At 47.1% G+C, this 17,445-nt stretch overlaps 1 protein-coding gene across 1 annotated transcript in view; it reads left to right on the forward strand.

Annotated features, from left to right (window-relative positions):
* LOC121869551 (protein MON2 homolog) overlaps positions 1-17,445 on the forward strand; it is a gene marked incomplete in the record, with an annotated part of 157,970 nt that overhangs the window by 60,651 nt on the left and 79,874 nt on the right. Inside the window, 2 exon segments of the mRNA XM_042370941.1 lie at positions 14,097-14,115; positions 17,119-17,281. Coding sequence (XP_042226875.1) covers positions 14,097-14,115; positions 17,119-17,281 — 182 coding nt within the window.

The following is a 17,445-nucleotide window of genomic DNA, read 5'->3' on the forward strand; positions in this document are numbered from 1 at the left end:
TCAATGTACTTCGTTCCAGTGCAATATTACTATACAGGGTAGCTGGGAGTGACAAGATGCAGGGGTAGCTGGGGTGACAGAAAGATGCAGAGGTGTGGGAGTGACAGAAAGATGCAGGAGTGGCTGGGGTGACAGAAGATGCAGAGGTGGCTGGGGTGACAAGAAAGATCAGGGAGTAGCTGGGAGTGACAGAAAGATCACAGGGGTGCTAGGAGTGACAGAGATGCAGGGGTGGCTGGGAGTGACAGAAAGATGCACAGGGTAGCTGGGAGTGACAGAAGATCACAGAAATGCTGTAGGAGTGACAGAAAGATCACAGGGGTGGCTGGGGTGACAAGAATCACAGAAGGTGGCTGGGGTGACAAGAATCTGAGGTGGGCTGGAGTGACCAGAAGATCACAGGGGTGGCTGGGGTGACAGAAGATGCAGAAGTGGCTGGGTGACAGAAAGATACAGAAGTAGCTGGGTGACAGAAAGATACAGAATTAGCTGGAGTGACAAGTCACAGGGGTAGCTGGAGTGACAGAAAGATGCACAGGGTAGCTGGGTGACAAGATCACAGGGGTAGCTGGAGTAGAAAGATGCAGGGTGCTGGGGTGACAGAAGATACAGAAATTAGCTGGAAGTGACAAAAGATACAGAAAGTAGCTGGTGACAAGTCACAAAGTGCTTCAGATGACAGAATACAAGGAGTGGCTAAAGTGACAGAATCACAGGGGTGGCTGGAGTGACAGAAGATGCAGGGTGGCTGGGTGACAGAAGATGCAGGGGTGTCTAGGGTGACAAGTGCAAGGGTGGCTGGGGTGACAGAAGATGCAGGGGGTGGCTGGGAGTGACAAGTGCAGGGGTGGCAAGTGAAGAAGATGCAGGGTGGCTGGAGTGACAGAAAGATGCAGAGGTGGCTGGAGGTGACAGTCACAGGGTAGCTGGGGTGACAGAAGATCACAGAGGTGGCTGGGAGTGACAGAAGATGCAGGGAGTAGCTGAGGTGACAGAAATCTGGGGTAGCTAAGGTGACAAGATCAAAGGGAGTATGGAAGTGACAGAAAGATCTAAAGGTATAGATGATGATAGAAAGATGCACAGAGGTGAAGCTGGAGTGACAGAAAGATGCAGAGGTAGCTGGGTGACAGAAAGATGCAGGGGTGGCTGGGTGACAAGAAGATGCAGGGTGGCTGGGGTGACAAGTCACAGGGGTGGCTGGAGTGACAGAAAGATGCAGAGGTAGCTGGGAGTGACAGAAAGATCACAGAAGGTGGCTAGGATGACAAGAAAGATACAGAAGATGTAGGTGACAGAAAGATGCAGAGGTAGCTGGGTGACAGAAAGATGCAGGGGTAGCTGGAGTGACAGAAAGATCTGGGAGTGGCTAGGTGACAGAAGATCACAGGTGGCTGGGGTGGCAAGATCACAGGGTGGCTGGGGTGACAGAAGTCTGGGAGGTGCTGGGGTGACAGAAAGATCACAGGGTGGCTGGGTGACAAGTGCAGGGGTGGCTGGGTGACAGAGATGCAGGGTGGCTGGGGTGACAGAAGATGCAGAGGGTGGCTGGGAGTGACAAAAAGATGCAGAGGTGGCTGGGAGTGACAAGAAGATCACAGGGGTGGCTGGAGTGACAGAAGATGCAGAGGTGGCTGGAGTGACAAAAGATGCAGGGTGGCTGGGAGTGACAGATGCAGGGAGTGGCTGGAGTGACAGAATCTGGGGTGGCTGGGGTGACAGAACTGAAGGTGTGGGTGACAGAAAGGTGGCTGGAAGTGAATCACAGGGGTGTGGGGTGACAAGAAGATCACAGAGGTGGCTGGAGTGACAGAAGATACCAGAGAGTGGCTGGGAGTGACAGAAGATGCAGGGGTGCTGGGTGAGCAGAAAGATGCAGCTGGGAGTGACAGAAGATGGAGGGTAGCTGGAGTGACAGAAAGATGCAGAGGTAGCTGGGAGTGACAAGTCACAGAAGGTGGCTGGGGTGACAGAAGATGCAAGGGTAGCTGGGTGACAAGATCACAGGGAGTAGCTGGGAGTGACAAATACAAGGTAGCTAAGGTGACAAATCACAGGGAGTAGCTGGAGTGACAGAATCACAAAGTGGCTGATGACAGAACAGGCTGGGTGTAGGAGTAGCTGGGGCTGGCGTCTGAAGGTGGCTGGGTGACAGAAGATGCAGGGTGGCTGGAGTGACAGAAGATGCAGGGGTAGCTGGGAGTGACAAGGGGTTGCTGGGGTGACAAGATCACAGGGAGTAGCTGGAGTGACAGAAAGATGCAGGGGTAGCTGGAGTGCAAGGGGTATGGAAGAAGATACAGGGAGTACTGGGGTGACAGAAAGATGCAAGGGGTGGCTGGGTAAACAGAAAGATGCAAGGGAGTAGCTAGATGACAGAAAGATCTGAGGGTAGCTGGAGTGATAGAAATCAAGAAGTGCTAGGTGACAGAATCCTGGGATTAGCTGGAGTGACAAGAGATCACAGAATTAGCTGGAGATGCAGGGAGTAGCTGGAGTGACGAAGATCACAGGGGTGGCTGGAGTGACAGAAAGATCACAGGGAGTGGCTGGGTGACAGAAGATGCAGGAGTAGCTGGGGTGACAGAAAGATACAGGGGGTGCTGGAGTGACAAGAAGATGCAGGGTAGCTGGAGTGACAGAATGCAGGGGTGGCTGGAGTGACAGAAGATCAAAGTGGCTGGAGTGACAGAAGATGCAGGAATTGGCTGGGTGACAGAAAGATACAGGGGTGGCTGGAGTGACAGAAAGATGCAGGGTGCTGGAGTGACAAGATCAGGGGTGGCTGGTGACAGAAATCACAAGGTGGCTGGAGTGACAGAATCTGGGAGTGGCCTAGATAGAGATCACAGGAAGTGGCTGGAGTGACAGAAAGATGCAGGAGTAGCTGGATGACAAGAAGATGCAGGGGTGGCTGGGTGACAGAGATGCAAGGGGTGGCTGGATGCGTAAGCAGATGCCAGGGGTGGCTGGAGTGACAGAAGATGCTGGGAGTAGCTGGAGTGACAGAAAGATGCAGAAATTGGCTGGAAGTGACAGAAAGATGCAGAAGTAGCTGGAGGTGACAGAAGATCACTGGGTAGCTGGGTGACGAAGATGCAGAATTGGCTGGAGTGACAAAAGATGCAAGATTAGCTGGAGTGACAGAAGATCACAGAGGTGGCTGGAGTAAGAAAGATGCAGAGTAGCTGGAGTGACAGAAAGATGCAAGGTGGCCAGTGACAGAAAGATCTAGGAGTGTGGGTAACAGAAGATCAGGGAGTGGCTGGAGTGACCAGAAGATGCTGGGTAATAGGTGACAAGATGCAGGGTAGCTGGAGTGACAGAAAGATAAAAGTGCTGGGGTGACAGCAGATGCTGGGGTAGCTGGAGTGACAGAAGATGCAGGTAGCTGGAGTGACAGCAGATCAAATTAGCTGGAGTGACAGAAGATGCAGGGTAGCTGGAGTGACAAGATGCAGGGGTGGCTGGGTGACAGAAAGATTAAGAGGTGGCTGGGTGACAAGAATCACAGGGTGGCTGGAGTGACAAAAGATACAGAAGGTGGCTGGGTGACAGAAGATGCAGGGGTGGCTGGGTGACAAGATCACAGGGTAGCTGGAGTGACAGAAGATACAAGGTGGCTAGATGGTCAGAATCTAGGGGTGGCTGGGTGACAGAAGATCTGGGGTGGCTGGGTGACAAGGTTGGGGTGGCTGGGTGACAGAAAGATCACAGGAGTAGCTGGGGTGACAAGAAAGATACAAGAGTAGCTGGAAGAAAGATCACAGAAGTAGCTGGAGTGACAGAAAGATGCAGGGAGTGGCTGGAGTGACAGAAAGATGCAGAGGGTGGCTGGGTGACAGAAAGATGCTGGGGTGGCTGGGTGACAGAAGATACAGAAGGTGGCTGGAGTGACAGAAAGATGCAAATTAGATGACAGATGCAGCTGGAAGTGACAGAAGATGCAAATTAGCTGGGTGACAAGGCAGGGGTAGCTGGAAGTGACAAAGTCACAGAGGTGGCTGGAGGTGACAGAAGATCACAGAAGGTGGCTGGGTGACAGGAAAGATGCAGAATTAATGAGGTGGCAGAAAGATGCACAAAGTGCTTGGATGACAGAAAGATGCAGAGGTGGCTGGGTGACAAGATGCAAAGTGGCTGGAGTGAAGAAAGATACAGAAATTCGAGTGACAGAAAGATGCAAAGGTGGCTGGAGTAGACAGAAGATGCTAGAAGTAGCTGGAGTGACAGAAAGATGCAGAGGTAGCTGGAGTGACAGAAGATGCAGGGTGGCTGGATGACAGAGATCACAGGGGTAGCTGGAGTGACAAGATCACAGAAGGTGGCTGGGTGACAGAAAGATCACAGGGTAGCTGGAGTGACAGAAGATCGGGAGTAGCTAAGGTGACAGAAGATACAGGGGTGGCTGGGTGACAGAAAGCTGAGGGGTGGCTGGAGTGACAGAAAGATGCAGAAGGTGGCTGGAGTGACAGAAAGATCAGGGAGTGGCTGGAGTGACAAGTCACAGGGGTAGCTGGAGTGAAAAGTCTCAGAGGTAGCTGGAAGTGACAGAAGATGCAGAGGTGGCTGGGTGACAGAAGATCTGAAATTGGCTGGAAGTGACAAGTCACAGGTGGCTGGGTGACAGAAGATCACAGGAGTTAGCTGGAGTGACAAGATGCAAGTGTGGAGTGACAGAATCTGGGAGTGTCGAAAGATCTAGGTGCTGATGACAAAGAATCCAGGGGTGGCTGGGTGACAGAAGATGCTGGGGTGGCTGGGTGACAGAAGATGCAGGGGTGGCTGGGTGACAGAAAGATGCAAGAGGTGGCTGGAAGTGACAGAGATCACAGGAAGGTGGCTGGGTGACAGAAAGATGCCAAGGGGTAGCTGGAGTGACAGAAGATGCAGGGGTGGCTGGAGTGACAGAAGATGCAGAGGTGGCTAGGTGACAGAAGATCTGAAGGTGGCTGGAGTGACAGAAAGATGCAAAAGTAGCTGGGTGACAGAAGATGCAAGGTAGCTGGGAGTGGTAGATCTAAGGTGGCTGGAGTGACAAAGTGGTAGCTGGAGTGACAAAATCACAAAATTAGCTAAGGTGACAGATGACAAGATGCCAGGGTGGCTGGGTGACAGAAAGATGCAGGGGTGGCTGGAGTGACAGAAGATGCAGGGGTGGCTGGTGACAGAAGATGCAGGGGTGGCTGGGAGTGACACAGAAGATGGTGGCTGGAGTGACAGAAGATGCAGGTGGCTGATGACAGAAGACGCAGGGGTGCCTGATGACAGAAGACGACAGTATTGGGTGATTAAGATGCAAGAAATGGAGTGACAAGAAGATGCAAAGTGGCCACGAGAAACTCAATGCGTACCGAAAACAAAAACACTGGAGCAGCCAAATGGCAAACACGCGTAAGCCGATGACCGAAAAGAAGCCGGGGTGGTCAGTGACATTGTAAGAACCAGAGGTCAGCGATGGGAACAGCGCGATCGGAGTGACAGAACACGGCGCGAGATGACAAGAACACGCCGTGGCTGGTGACAGAAGATGCAGGGGTGGCTGGGGTGACAGAAGATCTGCGGGTAGCTGGAGTGACAGAACAATGGTGGCGGCTGGAGTGACAAGAACATTGGGTAAGCAGGAGTGACAGAAAACACTGGCGCGGCCGATGACAAGAACACATGCGCAGGATGGCAGAACATCAAAGTAATGGACGATGAAGGTGGCAAGGAGTGACAGAAGGCTTGCGGGTACGGAGCGACGAAGCGAAGGCGTGGCCGAGCGACAGAAGAGATGCAGGGAAGGTTGCGGCCGGAGTGACAGAACATTTAGCGGCTGGTGACAGAAACATGCGGAGGCTGGACACGTAAATAAAAGCACGATGACAAAGAAGGCAGGAAGAGCTGATGACAGAAGATGCAGGGGCACTGGGTGACAGAACGCTAGGGTACTGGCTAGGAGAAAAGGGGCATGGATGACAGAAGATTTAGGGGTGCTGGAGTGACAGACGGGGTGGCTGGTGACGAAGACGCAGGGGGCAACAAATGACAGAAGACGCAGGGTGGCTGGGTGACTGGTGAAGATTTGCGGGGATGCGACAAGGAACACTTGGGTAGCTGGATGGTAAGAAGAATGCTGGGGTGGCTGGAAAGATGGGAAGAAGCAGGGGTACAGTGACAGAAGATGTGGGCATGGGAGTGACAGAAGATGCAGGGGGTGGCTGGAGTGACAGAAGATGCAGGGGTGGCAGACAGAAGATGCAGTGCTGGAGTGACAGGAAGATTTAAGGGGTACTGGGGTGACAGAAGATGCAGGGGTGGCTGGAGGACAGAAGATGCAGGGGTGGCTGGAGTGACAGAAGATGCTGGGGTGGCTGGGGTGACAGAAGATGCAGGTGGCTGGAGTGACAGAAGACGAGGGCACGGATGACAGAAGATGCAGGGGTGGCTGGAGGAAGAAGATGCAGGGGTGAATGGGTATGAAGAGGCAAAGCATGGAGTGGAATAAGAAGATGCAGGGGTATGGAGTGACAGAAGACGGGGGTGGCTGGAGTGACAGAAAGATGCAGGTGGCTGAGTGACAGAAGATGCAGGTGGCTGATGACAGAAGATGCGGTGCATGATGACAAGAAGATGCAGGGGCATGGGGTGAGAGAAGACGGGTGGCTGGAGTGACAGAAGATGCTGGGGTGACAGGACGGTGGCTGGTGACAGAAGATTGGGGTGGCTGGAGACAGAAGATGCAGGGGTGGCTGGAGTGACAGAAGATTAGGTGGCTGGAGTGACAGAAGATGCAGGGGTGGCTGGAGGACAGAAGCGAGGGGTGGCTGGTGAGCGAAGATGCAGGGGTGGCTGGATGACAGAAGATGCAGGGGGCTGGATGACAGAAGATTGGGGCGGCTGGTGACAGAAGACGCCGCGGTATGATGACAGAAGATGCAGGGGTGGCTGGAGTGACAGAAGACAGGTGGCTGGAGGACAGAAGATGCTGGGGAAGGGGACAGAAGATGGTGGCTGTGACAGAAGATGCAGGGGTGGCTGGAGGACAGAAGATGCAGGTGGCTGGAGGACAGAAGAGAGGTGGCTGGGGTGACAGAAGATGCAGGGGTGGCTGGGGTGACAGAAGATGCTGGGGTGGCTGGAGGACAGAAGATGCAGTGGCTGGTGCAGAAGATGCTGGGGTGGCTGGAGTGACAGAAGATGAGGGGTGGCTGGATGACAGAAGATGCAGGTGGCTGGAGTGACAGAAGATGCAGGGTACTGGAGTGACAGAAGATGCTGGGGTGGCTGGAGGACAGAAGATGAGGGGTGGCTGGGGACAGAAGATGCAGGGGTGGCTGGAGTGACAAGAAGACAGTGTAATATGACAGAAGATGCAAGTGCTGGCTAATGGAGAAGATGCTGGGGTGGCTGAGTGACAGAAGATGCAGGTGGCTGGGAGTGACAGAAGATGCAGGGGTACTGGAGACAGAAGATGCAGGTATTGGGTGACAGAAGATGCAGGGGTGGCTGGAGGACAGAAAGACAGGTGGCTGGACAGAAGATGCTGGGGTGGCTGGAGGACAGAAGATGCAGGTATTGGAGTGACAGAAGATGCAGGGGTGGCTGGAGGTGACAGAAGATGCTGGGGTGGCTGGAGGACAGAAGATGCAGGTATGGTGACAGAAGATGCTGGGGTGGCTGGAGTGACAGAAGATGCAGGGGTAGCTGGTGACAGAAGACGGAGGTGGCTGGAGTGACAGAAGATGCAGGGGTGGCTGATGTGCGAAGATGCAGGGGGGCATGATGACAAGAAGATGCAGGGGTGGCTGGAGTGACAGAAGATTGGGTGGCTGGTGACAGAAGATGCTGGGGCAGAAGACAGAAGAGGCAGGGGTGGCTGGAGGACAGAAGATGCGGGCATTGCGTGACAGAAGAGCGTGGCTGGAGTGACAGAAGATTATGTGGCTGGGATGACAGAAGATGCAGGGGTGGCTGGAGGACAGGATGAAGAGGGTGCAATGGGTGACAGAAGATAGTGAGGACAGAAAAGCAGGCATGAGTGACAGAAGATTTAAGGGGTGGCTGGAGTGACAGAAGACGGTAGTGTTGGGGTGACAGAAGATGCAGGGTGGCTGGAGTGACAGAAGATGCAGATGACTGGCATGATTGCTGGGGCACGATGAAGAAGACGTGGGTGGCTGGAGTGACAGAAGATGAGGCATGGGTGTGACAGAAGATGCTGGGGTGGCTAAGACAGAAGACAGGCTGGGGTGACAGAAGATGCTGGGGTGGCTGGAGTGACAGAAGATGCAGGGGTGGCTGGAGGACAGAAGATGCAGGGGTGGCTGGGGTGACAGAAGATGCAGGTGGCTGGAGGACAGAAGATGCAGGTACTGAATGACAGAAGACAGGTGGCTGGAGTGACAGAAGATGCAGGTGGCTGGAGGACAGAAGATGCAAGGGATAGACAGAAGATGCAGGGTGGCTGGATGACAGAAGATGCAGGTATGGGGGAGGAAGATGCAGGTGGCTGGAGTGACAGAAGATGCAGGTGGCTGGAGGACAGAAGATGCTGGGGTGGCTGGATGACAGAAGATGCAGGGTGGCTGGAGAAAGGTGGTGAGACAGAAGATGCAGGTGGCTGGAGTGACAGAAGATGAGGGGTGGCCTAGTGACAAGATGCTGGGGTGGCTGGAGTAATGGTGAGTGGCAGAGGTGCATGAGTGACAGAAGACGAGGGGTGAATGAGTGACAGAAGATGCAGGCTGGAGTGACAGAAGATAAAGTATTGGAGTGACAGAAGATGCAGGGGTGGCTGGGGTGACAGAAGATGGGTGGCTGACAGGAGTGGCAGGGTTGGAGTGACAGAAGATGGGGTGGCTGGAGGACAGAAGATGCAGGGGTGGCTGGAGGACAGAAGATTTAAGGGGAATAAAGACAAGATGCAGGTAGCTGGAGTAAAGAATGGGCAGAGGTGGCTGGAGGGAAGATGCAGGGGTGGCTGGGGTGACAGAAGATGCAGGGGGGCTGGAGTGACAGAAGATGCAGTGCTGGGGTGACAGAAATTTGAGTGCTGGGGACAAGATGCAGGGGTGGCTGATAACAGGAGTGGCAGGGTTGGAGGACAGAAGATGAGGGGTGGCTGGGGTGACAGAAGACGGAAGTGGCTGGTGACAGAAGATGCAGGGGTGGCTGGAGTGACAGAAGATGCAGGGGTGGCTGGGGTGACAGAAGATGCAGGGTGGCTGGGGTAAGGAAGATGCTGGGGTGGCTGGGGTGACAGAAGATGCTGGGGTGGCTGGGGTGACAGAAGATGCAGGGTGGCTGCAAGCTACTTTAGAAAATCGTGTAATGTACAGTAGGATCTCAAGTTTTGCGACTAATTGGCCTCGGTTTAGAGTCGCAAAAATAATGATCGTGAAACAGTGATATTGAAATATAGGTAAATAAGTTCTAATCAGTTCTGCGGTATCACCTGAACCCCCCTATAATGACCTACGACCCACCCAGAAAATGACATTACTGTAATGTATTCATACATATTTATATTGTACATATTGTTGATAACAATATTTATATACACTCATACTGTAGAACAATTTACCTTAAAGGAGTCAGTGAAATGCTTGACGGGGCTGGTTGATGGGTTCCGAGGGGAGGCTGTTTACCTCCTCCTGCACCCCTCTAACCTCAGCATCAAATTCCTCAAAGTCTTGAGGCGGCTCTTCCACCACTAAGTCACCCAACACTTCAATATCATCATCGGTGGTGCCATCATCATCTCCTGAAGTGATGTTTGCCAAGGCATTAATAGGCTACTGAGTACTGAGTAATAAGGGCCTGCTGACGAGGTTTAACGTGGTATCGTATTCTTGTAGCTGTTCACTGAGATGTGCGATGTTTGCAAACAACTCAGTCAGCTGCAGAGTGTAGGTTCACCAGGCTTAACGTCATCTCTCGTGTTGGTTGCTGCTCTTCTTGTTCTCATCCTCCTCAACATTTCTTCAATTGTCGGTTGCTGCTGATGTTGACCAATGATTTCTTAAATCTTCAATATGAACATCAAAATCCCGGTGCTGGGACTGAGCCCTGCTTCCACCGTGTTCATTAGTGTTGCTGCGACGAGTGCTTCTCCTGCTTGCCTCAGACTGCTCTGCCCACTTCGGAGTTGGCAAACAAAGGCTTCATGCATGTTGCACTGTTGCAACCAGGGCCGGATCCAGGAGTGGGCAAGTGGGCAGCTACTCAGGCCTCTCATATTACAATATTTTATTTATTTGTTTATTCATTTGGATTATTTTCTTTTCATTCTTTAAAATTAATGTTTATCTTTTCCATCACGTAAAACTATGTTCAGCAAGAAGCGTGATAGAAATTAGGCTATCTACTCCTTGAAATTCATGAATACCTGTACCTGGTTTTCCTATGAACCATTATTTTAAGGAATGCTATTGTTTGTGTTGCTAATACAGTAATATATTTAGAATTCCATAAACAAATATTGATTAAATGAACTACATGGAATAACTTGAGATTAAAAACACTTGCGATTAAGGTTGGGTGGGAGATTATTGGGTCGAGTACTAACCTGACCTGATGGAACGATCAGGTCACCCAGTGTTGGTTGGGATTAGTGGGTCTTATGACCTGAGGTATACTGTATACATCATACTGTACTGTATTGTATATGAAGGGTACAGATATTAATAAGTACAGATTATTACAATAATGTATCTATACTAATTAATGAAAAACAAATTAACAATATTGTATCATGGAGTCAATACAGTAGACAAACAGTGAGGCGACCTTTTGGGAAGTTGGTGCAGTCACTTATACCCCTCAATGGATCCTTCAACCTCTGGCTGGGAGGAGGAGGTTGCAGTCACTTATACCCCCAATGGCTCCTTCAACCTCTGGCTGGGAGGACGGAGGTGGTGCAGTCACATGCCTCAATGGATCCTTCAACCTCTGGCTGGGAGGAGGGTGCAGTCACCTACCCCCAATGGCTCCTTAACCTCTGGCTGGGAGGAGGGTGGTGCAGTCACTCTCCCAATGGCTCCTTCAACCTCTGGCTGGGAGGACGGAGTGGTGCAGTCTTACCCCCAATGGCTCCTTCAACCTCTGGCTGGGAGGACGGAGGTGGTGCAGTCCTGCCACCCCCAATGGCTCCTTCAACCTCTGGCTGGGAGGAGGTGGCGCAGTCACTTATACCCCCAATGGCTCCTTCAACCTCTGGCAGGAGGGAGGTGGTGCAGTCACTTATACCCCTCAATGGATCCTTCAACCTCTTTAGTTCACACCAAATGGAGGAGGAATTAACACTTATAAAATGGCACTGACTTGACCTAGGAGAATATAACTTGTATTGCTGGAATTCTTGTAAGATAGCGATTAATTGAGTATAAATATCCCTTTTTGCAACACACACACACACACACACCACACACACACACGCAGAGCAGACAGATATTTATTGACCACAAATTATGAATACAGAGTTTACACTAAATTTTACATAAATGTTCCAAATGCAAATGCTTTAAACCACCAAACATTATTAAAAGTTCACTGATTCAACCAGTAACAAAAAAAACCAAATCAACAGTAAATAAAGTAAAAAAACAAAACAAATAAAATAAACTAAAACTTACAAAATAGTTGTGGGTAATGGTGTGTCCAAGTGACTTCTAATGATATACATGAAGTATTTGATGAACAGCACGACAAACAGTTTCATAATCCGTTCTTTCAGAAACCAGCAAATTTACAAAAATTGAAATACTATATTGATGGCGTATATCTATTGTTCAGGGCACTCTTCAACAACATGCCATTCAGACTGAATAACACACACACACACACACACGAGAGAGAGATATTAGTGGGTCGTATGACCTGAAGATATCTTTTTACTATCATATCCGCCACTTATCAGCTTACTAGCTATTTGGGCAGTCTATCCAGTGTTCAAGGTCTGATGGAAGACACAGGAGGCGACCCTTTGGAGGAGTCAAGGTCACACCCCCAGTGGACCCTTCTCCCTCCGGCTGGGGAGGACGGGGGAGGTGGGTTGTTGACCGCCAGGAGGGAGATTAACGCTAACACAAAAGGATTATGAAAGGCAGGGGTTTATTTTTTGCTTATATAATGTCACGGACTTGACTTAGGAGAGTATAACTTACATTGCTGGATTCTTGTAAGATAGCGATTAATTTGAGCATAGTCCCTTAGTTTGCACCAGACATAATAATTTTAGTAATTAATTTAGTACATTTGAGTACAGATTGTGATAATTTATGTGGCTCAGAAGTTGTGATTACAGTTTCAAAGATTTGTGACCACTAGGGTATAATGAGTCCACATGCCCTGGTTTATTCATTGATCAGTTGTCTAAGTGCAAAATTAGCCCTGTCGATCTATCATGTATCAATTAATTTTTAAGTAGAAATTATAATGTAAAATGTTATACAACAATGGTTTAGTAGTGCTGTTAATGTGTGTGTTGTGCAAGTGTCTTGGTATGTCACCTCACCACCTGACTCCTAAACAAATTCTTCATTAACTTCTTCAAATGCAACAATGTACTTGGCAAGCTTAAAACACACACACACATGCATGCACGCACGCACACACGAATTAAGACAAGCATCCAGTGAGGGTCTTTTTGGTGACTTCTTGACAAATTAAATAATCAGCTGTTGAGGAGCTTTTTGCTTGGCAACACTGGTGCATGTTACCTTTTCTACTCAATCTCTCTAATCCACGCCTTTCTGCTTTCTCATTCCATATTTTAAAATAATATGTAACGTACTTTTGAAGGGATAAACCTTGCTTATTTATACTTATACTTATCACAATCTCCTTAAAAATTACTTAAGCTTCTGTGTTCACTCAAGACATCTTCAGGTCATGAGACCCACTAATCCCCAACCAAGAAAGATTGACCTGACATTCCATTAGAAGGTCAGTAATATGAGACCTTTGATCACTTACCCTACCTCCAACTGACATTGAGTCAGGTTCAGGTCAGGTCAGGTCCCCCCCAAAATATTTAATTTTCGTCTCGATTCAAGACATTTTCAGAAAATTCTCTCAAATTTAAGCCTTGGAAAATTTGTTCCTAAAGCCGGAAATTTTGGAAAGTTCTGGCTTTGAATGATTTTCTGATCAATTTTAATTCCCGGCCATTGGAGATTTCCGGGTTTGAGAGATTCGGCTAACGTAGATATTAGTGTACTTCACACCGTCCACTTGTACTGAGTGAAGCCATGAGTTGAGTTTTGTCACACTGTGACAGATTACAGCATGTTCAAAACCGCCTGTTTGTCCCTCCTTCCACTCTTGGTTCCCGAGTTATAGGGTTCAGTCTCTTTATTTGTGTGTCGGACCTCGTGCATACCCATAGCAGGCACATCCCCAGGAAGTTCAAAAGCTAAACTATATTGGGGAGAGGAGAGTTAGGTCCTTTATTGTTAGATTTAATTGTCCATCATTAGAAATTCAGGACACAACACATCCCATAATTTCTCCATGTGTATGAAACAAGTAGGAGTTAGTGAACTTGTAGGCTTAGGTAAGACAAAGTACTTATAATACAGGCAGTGCCGAGTTACCAAATGGGTTACGTTCCTCCTGTTCATAAGTTGGAACAGTGTGAAATCCATAGTTTAGGTTAGGTTAATGCACAACCTGCAAATGCAAAGCAACTATAATATCCCATACATAACAAAAATGTAAATGCTGTTAATAAAATGATGTTCAACAATATAGAATAATAAAGCATTGTAATGTAAAACAATAGATTTTATTTACAGATTTTTTGTGTAGACCTTATTATGATCCTTTACGAAGTGCAGGTGTTTATAAGTTGGGGACTGCCTGTATTTTTAAGTTTCAAGACAAATACAAAAAAAAAAATATATATATATTAATTGAAGGTTTCTTAAATTTGATGGTGGACTTAAATATTCTCCTTACAGAAGCTGCAAACTCTGCTCTTGTCACCACTGTCTGAGTGTAGCTGGTGGGTCATCCTGATGTTCGGCAGAAGCAGCTGGAATCACTCCTGCATATCCTTCACTCCTGTGAACTCTTACACCATGGCTGGCCTCTCATCATAATATTTGGAGCCATCAATGACAATCATAGGTAAGATTTTGTAATAGTGTTCCATGTCACTCTATATCTCGTGTAACCTTCTGTATCATATAACATTACGTATCCTATAACTCTCTAATCCCAGATTAGGAACCGTGAGTAAAGAAACAGATTAAAAGCATCTGAATTTGCACTCCTGGAGATGTAGAGAAGACAATATGATCGAGGTTAAGAAATGGTAGTCTGGGTTAAACAAAAGTTGTACAGGGTATAACAAAGTTACTTAATCTATCAATCAAGAACGAACTCAAAGCAATGGTTTTAAATTAGACAAATTTCGATTTAGAAACAGATAGGTAAACACTGGTTTGAGAATAGAGTAATGGTGAATGGGACAAGTTACTGAACATCATCATTTACTCGAACACGCTGGGAAGCTTCAAATACAGTAAACCCTAACTTCCAGACAATTAGAGGGAAGGTGTCGGTTGGAAATGTCCAGATAAACTGGGGGACGAAATATGCGTTACTTAATCTTATAGGGGAAAATTAGGCTTTATTCCACAACTAAGTCAACAATAATGCTTTAAGCTGTGGAAAATCATTATAATACTCTATTACTAGTTAGAAATAAAGTTAATATAAAATAAAACTATAAATATAATATAAAACTATAAACCAGACATGAGCATAGGTGTTTGTGTGGGTACTGACTCACCTCAGCTGCGTCCCATGATGTCTCCACATACATACCTTAGCATACATACATACGCCACACACGCACACACACACACACACACACACACACACACACACACACACACACACACACTCTCTACTACTACTTCTACTTTTTTATGGCCTCAGCCTCCCCAATAGCCACCTCATACGCCATTTCTTACCTTAACCCTTAGAGCACGGTGGCCGTTCTAGAACGTCCAACTCTCACCCAGTAACATTCCCAGAACACTTGCCTTTCCTGCCACGTTTAAATACCCAGCGGGTTATCAGGTTTCCCTGATGACTATTTGCCTGTCATGCCTCAATCTCGGCGACAAAGCTTCTGAACATAATCACCTACTTGTTTGTTTCATTTTCATTGTTTGTCCATGTTATCCTGTTGTATCAAAGTAATTTGCTAAAAAGTTGTATAGATTTTAGTTTAGTATAACTAGATAATAATGCTATGATTATGTTATAAATGTATTTATTTGTGGAATTATTATTCCGATAATTATTTGTATGACCTATGTGCTCTCCCAGACATAAAGCCTGGCGACAGCCTGGTGTGTGTTGCTGAAATTTTTATGGTAATGCAAATAAAATAACGTCCTAAATTAATTATTATAGGAAGTAAGTATTATGATCAGTAAATAAATGCATTATTGGCCTTCCGGACACAAAAGGAAAGTGGAAAATGACCTAAGTCGTAGTGACAGCAGCGCTTCGATGTAAAACTATCTTATTTGTCTCGTCACTGAAGGGACACGGAGAATATAGAGGGACAATGTGTATTTCTTATGTCTTTTATTGTTTATCATTTATAAAGGTTAAATTATTTTGAAAAAGTTGATTTTGCGTTTACCCTTCGTTGAGGGGTGGCTGGCAACACTATTGGCGTGGGGTTAAATTAACTATCCTAATACATAAGTAACTACAGCTGTGTTGAGTTAGTTGAGCATAGATTTATGCGTTCAGTGACTGTTGCCTCAAAAGTCGATATCTGCAACTGTTTAGCCGACTGGGGCCGATGCTCTCGTTCCCTGAGGCAAAGCAATGCAGATCTAAGCAGAGAAGGACAGTCGACATCTCCAACCAGGCTGTAACATAACCTGGGCTGCTGCTTCTGTTCAGATAACACCTCCACAAGTCTGGCGTGAAGTATCTTGCACTTGGTCCCATCCACCAGAGTTTGTGAACACCAGAGGAGTGAAGCTGCCCTGATCGACATTCTGAATTCTCTTCCCTTTGCCCTAATCTTGGGACCATGAAATTCACCTTTTTCTGTATAGACAGTGACTTGGCTTGGAGCACTCGCACCACTCTCTGCTTCATGGTCTCTTTGAAGACATATGGAAGGTTTAATCATACAGCATGCTTCTCAAATTTAGCGAGTTTTAAATTCGACGTTTTCTATTTGAACACACAAAAAACAACACATTTAAAAATTTTGGCCGGAAACTTCAATTTGACGAGGTTTGACGGCCACCAACGTTCAGACATGCATATCGTGTAAACAAGCGTCATTTCTCTTATGTACAAAGGATTCATTATTGTTTATTACTGAATGTCTTTTTGATTAATTAATGTTTGTGTGTAAATAAAGCAATACAATTCATTAATAATACATAGAATATTAAAACACACGAGGCGAAGGCGGCTTTGTTTCCGTTGTTTACAAAACCAGTGACTGACTGGTTCTACATATAAAACTGAAGAAAATAAGACCCTGGTTGTAGATGTAGTAAAATTAATATGGTTGTTTAGTAATGCTCACCTCACATGGGGAGGGACTGAAAAGGTGCCTAAACATAGTCTGCCTAAAAACAAACCTGACTGGGCAACAGCACCCAGTAAGGTCATCCTTCTATGGTTGAAAACAAAATTATGATCTCAGATGAAAAACAATAACAAACTATACAACCACATTATCTTCTTGAAGAATAAGAGCCATATTGTCTTCTTGAAGAATAAGAGCCATATTGTCTTCTTGAAGAATAAGAGCCATATTGTCTTCATGAGGAATAAGAGCCATATTGTCTTCTTGAAGAATAAGAGCCATATTGTCTTCTTGAAGAATAAGAGCCATATTGTCTTCATGAGGAATAAGAGCCATATTGTCTTCTTGAGGATTAAGAGCCATATTGTCTGCATGAAACTAACTGATCAAATGATGTAAATTTACTTGTATATTATTTGTCTCAATTATTCTAGACAGGACACAGGGGTATATTATGTGTGCTATAGTTTATGACTTTATTGACTTGTTATAGTTGGTAAGATTTATTAGAAAAAATCATCATCATATTTTCACCATTGCTTCATTATTTTCAGTGAACATCTTGTGCGACTCGCCTTCCAGTGCTTACAGTTGGTTGTTACAGACTTCTTACCGCTCATGCCATGGGCCTGTCTGCCTCTCACTGTTGATACAGCAGCTAAGTTTGGTTCTCAGACTCAAGAACTGAACATCTCCCTTACTGCTATAGGCCTTATGGTGAGTTCAATAATTATAATTTAGGTTAGAACATTAAAAAATATAGTTAAAAAGAGTTGGTGAGCAGGGTGCACGTTCAGATACTAATAAATCTAGGTACACAAGTGTTTGTCACTGAACATGGCCATATCAGCCCCCCCCCCCCCTTCACCATCACTCCCATG

This window comes from Homarus americanus, unplaced genomic scaffold, assembly GCF_018991925.1.
Source record: "Homarus americanus isolate GMGI-L3 unplaced genomic scaffold, GMGI_Hamer_2.0 scaffold32583, whole genome shotgun sequence".
In the NCBI taxonomy this organism is placed as follows: domain Eukaryota; kingdom Metazoa; phylum Arthropoda; class Malacostraca; order Decapoda; family Nephropidae; genus Homarus; species Homarus americanus.